This window comes from Vipera ursinii, assembly GCF_947247035.1.
Source record: "Vipera ursinii genome assembly, chromosome: 3".
NCBI classification, from domain to species: Eukaryota; Metazoa; Chordata; class Lepidosauria; order Squamata; family Viperidae; genus Vipera; species Vipera ursinii.
Genome location: NC_139516.1, coordinates 162,519,075 through 162,531,700, shown reverse-complemented (window position 1 = coordinate 162,531,700; position 12,626 = coordinate 162,519,075). Strand labels below are relative to the sequence as shown.

The window sequence follows — 12,626 nt, the reverse complement described above, 5'->3', positions numbered from 1 at the left end:
GGGGGGTCCACGCCATTTTCTGCTCACCAATCTTGTATGATGCCACTCCAAGTACTTAATGTTGTTTGCAATTAAAATGGCCTAAGTAAGTAACTAAATACTTTTTCTCCCAAGCCTTACTCCCATCAGACATGTTTTAGGGACCTTTTTACAAGTCTCTCTATATTCTACCACTGAGCGATAGCTCTTCCTATAACATGATGACGAGGGAGAAACAACTAAATCAGTGGCAGTGCATCTGCTTTGCATGTAGATGACCCCATTATTAATCCCTGGAAGAGCACAGGAGAGACTTTCCTCTAAAAGTCTGGAAAGAGACTGCTGATCATTGTGAATAAGAAATAAATTAGAAGACACACCAAAGGCAGCTAGCTGTCTTCCTATGCCCAATCTGATCCAAAACTATTGGGATTATCCAAATAAATCCGTACATCAACAGGATTTATTGGGAAGCAGATGTAGCACCAACTTTAGAGATAACCCTAACTGCAGTCTTTTTTCTCTGATATATAGGGGAAAATTGTCATTCTGTGGGAAAAATTAAATTACAGGACCTATTGCTATGAGGATAATATCTCTTTAATTCTTGACAATAGGTAGTCTATTGCCAGTAAGGCAGAGATCCCACAGTGAACTAGGAGTCCTGGGAGTTATAATCATAAGACACACAGGGTTGGAAAAGGTTGTTTAAAATTAAATTACCTAATTCAGGGTAGGAATCCAAATTATACTGCCCCAAAAAGAGGGGTTGCTCAGCTTGTAACAAACAGGAAACCACATCCTTTTTGGATAATTGTTTCTACTGTTGAACTGCTCTACTAGAAAGGTAGGAAGTTTTTAACCTTCAGTTAAGCAACCTTGGCTAAGCAGGACTGCACCTGTTGAGCGCTGTGATGGCTGATGTGAACTGCAGCACCATGGAAAGTAGAAAGACATCCTGGGGAAAATCAGCACCAAATCCCTTCCATGTTGCTGCCAAAAAAAAGAGCAGTATATGGTCCCCAAGAGTTAAGCCTGATTTGGAATTTTTATCTTGAGATATTTTTTAATAAATATTCTTTTTACCAAACCACATACTGTATTTACCATTCTGGGTTTGTGCATTTTTTAATTTCTGTTTCAGTAAAAAAAGACTGTTGTGTTTCTCTCCAATTAAATTTTCAGCCCATTTCTCCACCTATTAAGATCTTTTTGAATTTCTTCTAAGGTTTACTTGTTAACTGTTCCACCCAATTTTGTGACCTCAGCAAACCTGATAAGCATTCATATACATCTCTTCCACTAATTTATCACAATAAACCTTCAATTTAATGGATCTTAGTTTTACAGACTTCAGATGCAGTAGACTGAATCTGTCTGTAGTGTATGCTGTATGGTTCTTTCAATGCATAAGATCTCATCTGCCATTTTCCTTAAATGTAAAATATGCAAAGATTGTAATATATACCTATGTAAAAGCTACTCCATCTTTTTGCACGCATGCACAATGTGCAAAAATTTGAATGAAGTCCCTAATATAATATGCTTTTCCACATAGACCACATAAAGGTTTTCCATGCTCCTTGAAATATGAACATTTGCATTAATAATTTATTTAAATTCTGAAATAAGATTTCTTATATTCACTTTCATAATTACCACACAAAAGTGAAGACATTGCAAAAGTAACAAGCGCTTTGCAGATCATTTTTCTTAAAACAATCTATTGTTCCCTTGTATAAGGAAGAAATAATTGCCTCCTGACTTTTTCCAGATTAGACACTGGCTAACCTGCCCATTATATTGTTGGGGGGGGGGAGTTCCACAGTGCACTACAGTATGTATGTATACACACACACACACTGGGAAATCATAGTTCTGCTAGGAATTTAGCCATTTTTAACATTGTTTTGCTAGCACAGTGAAAATTAGCAAGCACCCATCTCAAACCAATTGTGCTACAGGTAGAAACCTGACTAAAGCTTTCTATTGCAGCTGTTTCCTTTTTTTATATGGGTCTTGAATAAACTGATATTAATCAAACTTTACCTATGGAAGAGATAGACCACAATAAATTGGGTCACCAATAGGTTTTGCACCCATCTGATAGTAATGGGAAGTGTAACTTCATCTGAGCAAAGCAGGGGAAAGCATACTGTCAAAACCACTATGAAACCTTAAATCTGGAATGTGATTTAAGGTCTTGATTATCAAGCCGAGCAGACAGCAGAGAAACAGTAAACCTCCACATGAGTTCCTTACGATTCTGGTTTCCTGACAGCAGAGTTGTGTGAAATTCTTTCAAAGGGAGTTTTAGGAAATGTTACAGAACTTTCCATCCAACATTCACATGAGCCGTCACGTACATTTGAGAAGAGAAATGATCAAAGACAAAAGTGCACACCAGCAAAATTCAATACACTACAGCGGTGTTTTTCAACACTGGCAACTTTAAGTTGCGTGGACTTCAACTTCCTGGCTGGGGAATTCTTAAAGCTGTCAAGGTTGAGAAACACTGCCGTACAGGCTCAACTTTCTCACCTGCTAATCCAATTGGGACCAACACTGCCATATTTTTCTCAGTAGCAATAGTGTTGAAAGAGACATACTGCACTAACAGTAACCTCTTTGTGTGTGCACACATGTACACATTTTTCCCATTTTGAAATAAAGAGTACTCCTGTCTTTTTAACTCCCAGAATTATTGTTGGAAGAAGATGCATTTTTTCCAATATTATGGTCTATTCCTTATGTAGATAGTATGATTCTTTTATGCCTTATTAGCTTGTATAGCACAGATCAATACAAAATGCTTAAAGGAATGCTTCAAACCGAAAGATAACAAGCCTTAATTTTCTTTTGTATTTCTGAAAGGTCAAATGCTGTAAATACTGGCCAGATGACACTGAGATATATAAAGACATTAAAGTTACCCTAATAGAGACAGAGCTTCTTGCAGAATATGTGATTCGAACATTTGCAGTAGAAAAGGTGAGCAAAGATACAATTTTTCAATGTTTGTAGCCATGGTCTTGTTAAAATTTAGACACCTTTAAGTTAAATTTTTATTCCAAAAATTGTTTATGGCTAAAGGTTGACTGTCTTTAACTGATTACCCTATTTATTTCTTGCATTGATTTAAAGAATGTCCAGTTCCAGGTTCTGGGTGCTTTATATAATCAAAAAGACAAAACAATAACAGAAAAAACAATGTATGTTTTATCTTGGGCCCGGTATTCTTCAACATCTTCATAAATGACCTAGATGAGGGGTAGAAGGGGGGAATTCATCAGATTTGCAGAAAATAGGAAGCTGATAGATTCAAGATTCAGAAGGATTTTGACAGACTTGAACGCTGGGCTCGATCCAGCAAAATGCGATTCAGCGGTAAGAAAAGTCCTACACATAGACAATAAAAACTAAATGCACAAGTGCAGGACAGATATATAGGCTCAAAGTAACAGTAACTCGTGAAAGGGATTTAGGTGTCCTAGTACACCACCACTTAAGTATAAGCCAGCAGTGTGCTGCAGCTGCCCAAAAGGCCAATGCATTCCTAGGCTGCATCAACAGAGATATAGTTTCAAGATCACAGGAAGTGATATTACCACTTTATATTGCCCTAATGAGACTACACTTTGAATATTGCATGCAGTTCTGATCACCAGGGTTGGCCTATTCTCCAAAGCAGCTGAGGATAGGACAAAATTAGGTGGAAGATCATTAAAAAGAGAACCAACCTAGAACTAAGGGAAAATTTCCTGACAGTGAGAACAATTAATCAGTAGGGTGGCTTACCTCCAGAGGTTGTGGGGTTTTCATCACTGGAGATGTTCAGCCATTTGGACAGCCATTTGTTTGAAATGGTATAGGTCTCCTACCCAACCAGTGGGTTAGACTAAAAGATCTCCAAGGTCCCTTCCAGCCCTAATTTTCTATGTTTTAAGTCCTATGACTAGAAATACTATAAATACAACAGAAAAAAATCATACCAAACAAAAAAAGTACAGAGGTTCACTCACCACCTTATCAATAGTCTCGGAAAATAGCCAGGTTTTCAACATTTTATGTAATATCATGGAGGTGGGGCTCATGGATCTCTGGGGAAATGTTATTCCACCGGGCATGCATCATGCCAATCTCTTTTCTGGTCACCAATAAGGCAGAAAATGGGAGGTCAACTCCAAAAGTCCCCAAATTTTAAAAGAGGGCTGAATAGAATTACGTTCTTTCTATGACATTTGAAAATGCTCACTGCCACTGCTTTTCCTTTTCTCTTGTGGTCTGACAACCCATTAACAGAGAGGCGCCCATGAGATCAGAGAAATCAGACAGTTCCACTTCACTGGCTGGCCAGATCATGGTGTACCATACCATGCTACGGGTCTTCTCGGATTCGTCCGGCAAGTCAAATCAAAAAGCCCGCCTAATGCTGGTCCACTAGTTGTACACTGCAGGTTAGTAGAACCTATTTTGGCTTCTTTACTTGAGAAAGATGTTGGTCACTTTTTATCCTTTTTAAATTTAGCACAGCTGGAACTATCTTAGTTGCTTCAGTTTCTGAAATACCATTCATGAACAGGAAATCATAATGCATAATATTTGTTCTATGAATGTATCTTCCTCAACTGTAACAGACTGAAAAATCTTATTAGATTTAGACCCAGTTTAAATGTTGCAGTATTCTGGAATATGTTTCTCCATGATGACATTTCGCAGCTATTGGCACACCAGCTACTTATTTGAGCCACCATTCATAAAAGGTGCATGCCCAGTACAACAATACAACATGGTCAACCAAGCAAATGTGTTGCTAAATACATTTTAGGTTTAGACATACGGATTTTTAAAAGCAAGTTGCATTGATAATTAACAGGATCGTTCCAGGCCTAGAGAGGAGATTTAATACCGCTACAATCCTGAAGAATCCTTCATTGTTCCTATTTTAAGTGGAAAGGAATTTCCTCATTAATGCCAATTGGGATTTTCCACAAGGCAGATCCAACTTCAGAAGATAATAATTTGGATATTTAAATGTTTTGCAACATAAAGCTGTTCATTTCAAGAAAAGGATGTCTTCAACTATGGTGATTAAAACTGAAATTTTATTCGTTCTCAGTGGATATCTTTTCCTAGATTTGCTGGCCCAAGTTCATCAAGCTGGCTTTGTGCCTAAGGCAGGACATTCTCCTGGTTTCTAGCTTGGTGCTTTCACCAGTACATCAAAGTGTGTGGCTTGCTCCCTCACAATCTTTTTTTGGGGGGGGCATATCACTCAAGAAAGACAAGGGTCCGGAATACCTTAGGGAGCACCTGCGGCCGGCATCAACTTCCCTCCGCCCAGTGCGCTCCCACAGAGAGGGCCTCCTCAGGGTGCCACCGGTCAAAGAATGTCAACTGGTGGCCCCAGGGGGAGGGCGTTCTCTGTGGGCGCGCCAGATTTGTGGAACCGTCTTCCGGTTGAGCTCCGGATGGCGCCCGACCTTCGCTCCTTCCGGTGTGATCTAAAGACCTACTTGTTCGAACAAGCCGGCCTGGCCTGATGGGTGATGGGTTTGGGTTTTACTGATGTAATGTATTTTAACTTATTGCTGTAGTTTTGGGGCATCTTGTTTAATCTCTTTTAATATTTGTATTCTTGTTTTTTAACATGTATTGCCCTGTTCACCGCCCTGAGACCTTTGGGAGAAGGGCGGTATACAAATAAAATTAATAATAATAATAATCTTTCCATTTTGGTGAAAGGAATTGCTAGCATTTTCTGAATGTTAAAATGATAATGTGCTTTTGTATTTACAGTGCAGGTGCTGGCCGAACTGGATGTTTTATTGTCATTGACATTATGTTAGACATGGCAGAAAGAGAAGGAGTTGTAGATATATTCAACTGTGTCAGAGAACTTCGATCTCGGAGAGTTAACATGGTGCAAACAGAGGTATTCTAAGCGTTCCCTTATTTTCACTTTTCATATTGGATAGAATGAAAATGAGTTTTGTTTTGTCACATATTGAAATTTAAATGTCAGGTGGCCTACAACTCTTTTTTGAGCTTCCTCACCCTGATCGTATGGCTATTATGCTCAACAAAGTAGCAGCATATAGCCAACCTCAAAAAGCTAGACCAGGTTGGACCCAATATTTTGAGTTATATGAGTTTTTGCCTCTGAGTCTTGGACCTCAAATCCAGATATTTTTAATTCTTATTTTCTTAGACTTGTAATAAGAAAATCAACAAATGAGCAGTTTTAAAAATTTAGTTGGGATTATGCCGGATATAATGAGTGTGTGTTAGATTTGTCAATGGAATGTTGTTCCAACTGTCTGATTTTTTTTAAAATTTCTCTAGGAACAGTATGTATTCATACATGATGCAATACTGGAAGCCTGTCTCTGTGGAGATACCTCTGTTCTAGCTTCACAAGTTAGATCAGTCTATTATGAAATGAATAAACTTGATCCTCAAACCAATTCAAGTCAGATCAAAGAAGAATTTAGGGTAAGTCAATGATTGAAGCACATTTCAAAAGCCAAATATTTGCAAAATAGCCTTTTATTATAGAGCTACATTTAGCTTAGCTTAATTTTTTAAATATTATTCTATGAAGCATAAATTGTCTTCTAATTTAATTCCCTGGAAATCAGTGTAACACTGAAGACATTCATTCTTGAGTAACTTTCTGTCAAATTCATTTTATCTTATTTTGGTAGACTCTAAACATGGTGACCCCAACCCTTCGGGTAGAAGATTGCAGTATAGCACTTTTACCCCGGAATCATGAGAAGAATCGGTGTATGGATGTTCTTCCTCCAGACAGATGTTTGCCTTTCCTTATCACAATAGATGGAGAAAGCAGTAATTACATTAATGCTGCACTGATGGATGTAAGTGCTTGTCTTGCTTTTCTTAGTTAAAAAACTGTGTTCGTGATATCAAAGAACCTGGAAAGTTGCAAGAAGCTTGGATCCATAAAGTGCTCAAATCTTTCAAATATGCTATCCCGAATTTACTTTAAAAATGTTAAACATTCAGATAGATTCAGATATAAGTTATAGAACTGCTAAGGTATGAAAATATTTGTTGAGCGAGGGTCATACTCTACTAAGCAAGGAAACCAGCCAACTTCATATTGCATAAACTTTTTTTTAAACAAGCATCATACATCAAGTTTCATATATTACATTGGCCAGTTGGATGGCAATACTTAGTTGACCTTGGTTGGTCACAAAAAGCTCAATAGAATCAGACCTCATCCATGCATGCATGAAAGAACAGAAAAATACAAGAGAAAGAAAGGAAAGAAAGAAAGAAAGAAAGAAAGAAAGAAAGAAAGAAAGAAAGAAAGAAAGAAAGAGAAGAAAGAAAGAAAGAAAGAAAGAAAGAAAGAAAGAAAGAAAGAAAGAAAGAAAGAAAGAAAGAAAGAAAGAAAGAAAGAAAAAGAGAGAAGACTGGACTGAACTGAACTGAACTGGAAAGCCAGAAAAAAAAATCTGAAGAAAGGCAATGTCAAAGCACATTTCTATTGTTTGCCAAGAACCATGCAGATGTGTCCCTAAAACCTTTTGGAATTGAAATCAGTTTGAAGGTTAATCTTTATTGTGCTGTACAGTTTACATACCAATGGTTCCATTCATTACAGCAAACCAAAACTGAATAAATAACAGAACAGATTGATGCAATATGAGTGTTTAATCAGTATGCCTCATATCTAATGTATGCATATGAACTGTCAAGTGTAACTCATTATATAACTAAGGCTACAACTATATAGGGACGTGGTGGCTCAGTGGGTTAAGACGCTGAGCTTGTCGATCAGAAGGTCGGCAGTTTGGCAGGTCGAATCCCGAGTGCCGCGTAATAGAGTGAGCGCCTGTTACTTGTCCCAGCTTCTGCCAACCTAGCAGTTCGAAAGCACGTAAAAATGCAAGTAGAAAAATAGGGACCACTACGGTGGGAAGGTAACAGCGTTCCGTGCGCCTTTGGCGTCTAGTCATGCCGGCCACATGACCACGGAGATGTCCTCAGAGAAGCGCTGGCTCTTCGGCTTTGAAACGGAGATGAGCACCGGCCCCTAGAGTCGGAAACGACTAGCACGCATGTGCGGGGGAACCTTTACCTTTTTACAACTATATACATTTTTGTTGGGGCTTATTTCAAAGTGTGTGTGTGTGTGTGTGTGTGTGTGTGTGTGTGTGTGTGAGTCTTTGTATACATACAGTATCATGCGCACTTATAAAATGAGACTTCAAGGTAGCTAGTCGGCATAATAATATAGGGGAAAAAATTAGTTTTCTTTCTCATTTTCATAGTAATGAATAGAGGAGGGGAAAAAGCCTGCTAGCATAGATAATACACAGGCCATTACTTCAGTCAATTGATTCTTTTCTAACTGAATGAACATTTGCTAAGGATACTTTTATCCACATTAAATGCAGATATGGAAATCTTAATACACTAACATCAATTAAATAAAAGGATACTTAAATATGTTTTACACTCTTTAGAGATTTGTGGAGTATCTCTAACATTTTAGAGCGGCAGTAATTAAAGCTGTCACACATATAAATACACACATGCCAAAAAGCAGGCTTCAGAAAAGAACAAAAACATTTTCAGTGATCTTCCATGAAAGCAATCTTTTCTGATATGACTACTAGTTTCATAGTTAGCACTTACATTATTTATAATAAAGATATGTGGAAAGGTTGTATGCTTAAAAGGTGGGAGTATCACATTAGTGATTATGCAAGTGATTGACATTGCCTACACATATCCAACATATACTGTACATTATATATATTGCAGTTAGCAAAGTCCTTGTCTGCAGTACCACTTTTACTGAATCATTCTACCTGCTGCCTTATAGAGCTAGATCTTAAGAAACACAGCTGTTGGATACATCTGGAAGGAACCAGGCTAGGGATGTCAGCTTTATTTCATGACTGTTTCCTCTTCTCCCAGAAGTTGTCAAATAACACACCTCCGGCTACACCAAGTAACATGACAGACACAACAGCATGATTAAAACGCTGCCCCTTTTTTATATCTGTTGACATATCTTGATGGCTTTTTAACCCATCCCCTTTTAAACATTATATATTTCTAAAATAGGCCTTGCTTCCTATTCCTTGTCCCTTGTATTTGATGGCATTCTGCTAATGTATACATTTCACTTGGGACAGGAACATCTGGTGCATATCTATATAACTTCACTATCTCCAAGTTCCGTTGGAAGACTGGGATTTAAAAGCAATTCTGTTCCTAGTCTGCTGTAATTGCTTCCATGCCAGTTCAGCAGAAGCTTTTTCTTCTGTTTCCATAATATATAGAATATCATTTTTTAAAGAAAATATTATTTGTATTCATTTTTTCCTTATATTTACTTTCTTACTGTAGCTTTAATCCTGACTTTAATCCTCCATTAAAATATCCTTCTTATTTTGCAGAGTTATAAACAGCCTTCAGCTTTTATAGTCACTCAGCATCCTTTACCAAATACTGTCAAAGATTTCTGGAGACTGGTTCTAGACTACCATTGCACATCAATAGTGATGCTGAATGATGTGGATCCAGCACAAGTAAGTCAAATACATGAATTTAGTGAAATTACTTGCTTTATAAGTAATGTCTCTTTTAGTACTGTCTCCTTTAAGTTGAGTTTGACGTTAAGGAACTTCTCTTCCATGAATGCTTCCAACTGCTTCTTTTTCAGAATCTCTCTCTCTCTCTCTCTCTCTCTCTCTCTCTCTCTCTCTCTCTCTCTCTCTCTCTCAAAACTTTATTATATACAAGATATTTTAGATATAGATATTATAAATTAAAGAAAGCTAGATTAGAGAGAAAGATGAGCATAGTGTTAAAAAGGGGAAAACATCAATAATCATTCTACACCTGCTGATGATACTATTCTTAACATCTGAAATTGCAAATATTTGCAAGTTCTAACAATGAAAACCCAAGGAATACATGAGAGCTTTGAACTAAGATTAAATATAAAGAAGATTCAACTAATCACAACAGTTACGGCAGCCAAACTTAGAACTGACAATGAAGTGATAGATGGCTTTTGCCTTTTAGATTAGACTATCAACAGTAAAGGAACTGGGAGTCGTGAAATGTTTTGTAGACTAGCACTTAGTAGAGCAGCCATAAAATTTTATTCTTGAGTGGGAATATGAATCCTCAGTTTACTAGTCCAAATCAACCATTATTTACTCTGCTGCATAGACACAAGATCTATTTTTGTGATGCTGAAATCCTGCTCTTTATAACTGCTTCTTTCCTTCAGAAAAAAAAGAGCATCACTGACTGTCAGTCCCTTTGTTTAATAGGAGCAGTGCCATTAATTGCATATCCTCATGGGAACATTTTCCTGGGGATGCTGAATGTCAGTTTAAGAAAATGCGCTAGCTTATGCTACTGGGAAAGAGACAATTATGTCTCCAGACAAAGTGTAACACAGATGGTGGCTTGTCATCAGTGCTGCTCAATAGACATCTGCACTTAGAACTAAAATGGCGCTGGCACGACTTACTGAAACACCATACTTCCTTTTAGCCTTACACATGTTACTTTGCTGTGTTCCTCCTGTCTCTTTCCAGCTGAAGTGGCAGCAAAGTCCACATCAAAAGTAGTCAGCTCCTGGAAACTGAAAGATGAAACTCTTACAAAATACTGATGGAGTTGAAAAATGGGTGCCCATACTAAATTAAAACTGCCCCGTTTTTCTACAATTTCTGGCTTAAGAGTATTTATTGTACTGCTTAATGAACCACTTTGGTTAAAGAGAAGAACACTAACAGCTGAATCTCCTGTACTGTATACTATATTTATGATAAATAAAAGAATTACTTTTTTAACATTTGAAATATTTTTGCCATTATTGTTTTAAAGTTCATAAGTAACACCCCTTCGGCAAGTAATTATAAATTTCAGGGATTCGCTTGCATATTTTTGTATCTCAACCACACTCACTGGTCTCCAGGGAAATGCATAAAAGGCAAAAGAACTTGTGTGCTGGTGAGTTATTTTCAGAATGAACAAGGAAAGGCTTGTAGGATCAAGCTGTTTAGTCAGCTATGTTTTGAATATACAAAAGCAGGAAAACTTTTAAACTTTCCATTGGCTTTGCTTGGTTACCTTTTAAAACTTTGGAGGGCTGCTGTCTGTTGGGAACTACACCTGGTTTCCTACTCTGATGTCTGTTCCAAAGTGTTAATTAGGGTACATAGGGTGAAACAGGAAAAGAAAATGAACACTTTGTTAAAAGAATTTTTTTCACCTGACATTACTTTGTTTTTGTTTGAGAATATTTCCATTGAAGAAATGATTGTCCTTTATTTTTCCATATAACTTATACAGTTACTTATAATGGTTACTTCAAACCCTCCTTGCTCATAACTGTTTACAGCCTTTGGTGGGGCAAAGTAGTTCTGGTGTATAAATTGAAGGAAGGTATCCCATACAGGTCACAACACTGAAACCGTTTTTGGGTTGGCCAGGTAGATTTCTAGAAACTAGAGTTTGAAAAATCACCTTGTCTAGCTTTCTGCAGGAAACCACTACTATTGCATTCCCAACAGGTGGTCATGAAGCCTCTGTTCAACAGCCTTCAATTTAAAAGAGCCGACACCTCCCAAGGTAGTCTGTACCATTGTCGAACAATTCTTACCATTAGGAAAAAAAGAAGTCCATAGAAAATCTACTCCTTTGTATTTAAACCTTGTGAAGTAACTCTGAACTATTCTTTCCTGTCTTCTACACGACAGCTCTTTAAAAACAGCTGTCAGGTCTCCCTGTAGTCTTCCTTAAACATACCCAGTGCCTCCAACTTTTCGTTGTAATTTTTCCTTCCTGGCCACTCATCATCTTGATTACTCTCCTCTGGATGTGCTCCAGTTTATCAACATCCTTTCAAAAACTTGATGCCTAAAACAGGACATATTATTTAATGTGCAGCATTAGAGAAGAACAGTGACTTTTTCTTGACATTCTTTTCTGTTGCTACAGCCAAGGATGATTTTTTTTGCCAATGCATCGTGCTACTAGTGTATGTTTAGCTTGTAAACAACTATGAGACTGGATTCTTTTCACATGTAGTTTTGTTCATTGTGTCCCCTTCCCATTTTATTCTCATCTTTTGATTTTTTTCTAGTACAATGTAGGATTTTACATTTGTTATATCATCTTGCTGATCTCTACCCATTGTCAATGTCCTTGAATTTTGATAGTCCTACAAAAAGTTTGCAATCCTCCTATCTTTGTGTCATCCTAAAATGTGAAAATCTCATTTTTTAATCCATCAGCCAAGTCATCTATGAATTAAGTGAAACAGGGCAGGGCTAGAATAAAACCGTCAACACTACATGACACTCCTTTCTAGTACTTTTCAACATATTTAGAATTGACCTGGAATAAGGTGTGACTAATGGAATAGCTATGGTACCAATGACACTAAATTGTTCATACTGGTAAGAACAATAAGAGTCTGCCAAAAGCTCCAAAGGATTCTCTTACGGGAATAGATGTCAAAATGGCAGATCCAATGTGAGCAAGTATATAGTGATGCACATTGGAGCCAAAACATTTTAACTACTCATACAACTAATGGAATCAGAACTAACATTGACCAACAAAGAACAAGATCTTGG

At 37.4% G+C, this 12,626-nt stretch overlaps 1 protein-coding gene across 4 annotated transcripts in view; it reads left to right on the top strand.

Annotated features, from left to right (window-relative positions):
* PTPRM (protein tyrosine phosphatase receptor type M) overlaps window positions 1–12,626 on the top strand; it is a 488,223-nt gene that overhangs the window by 458,185 nt on the left and 17,412 nt on the right. For all 4 annotated transcript variants that reach the window (XM_083358729.1, XM_083358728.1, XM_083358727.1 and 1 more), the window contains 6 exons: window positions 2,854–2,970; window positions 4,282–4,436; window positions 5,779–5,914; window positions 6,325–6,474; window positions 6,687–6,860; window positions 9,423–9,554. In XM_083358729.1, coding sequence (XP_083214855.1) covers window positions 2,854–2,970; window positions 4,282–4,436; window positions 5,779–5,914; window positions 6,325–6,474; window positions 6,687–6,860; window positions 9,423–9,554 — 864 coding nt within the window. The remainder of the gene's footprint in view (window positions 1–2,853; window positions 2,971–4,281; window positions 4,437–5,778; window positions 5,915–6,324; window positions 6,475–6,686; window positions 6,861–9,422; window positions 9,555–12,626) is intronic.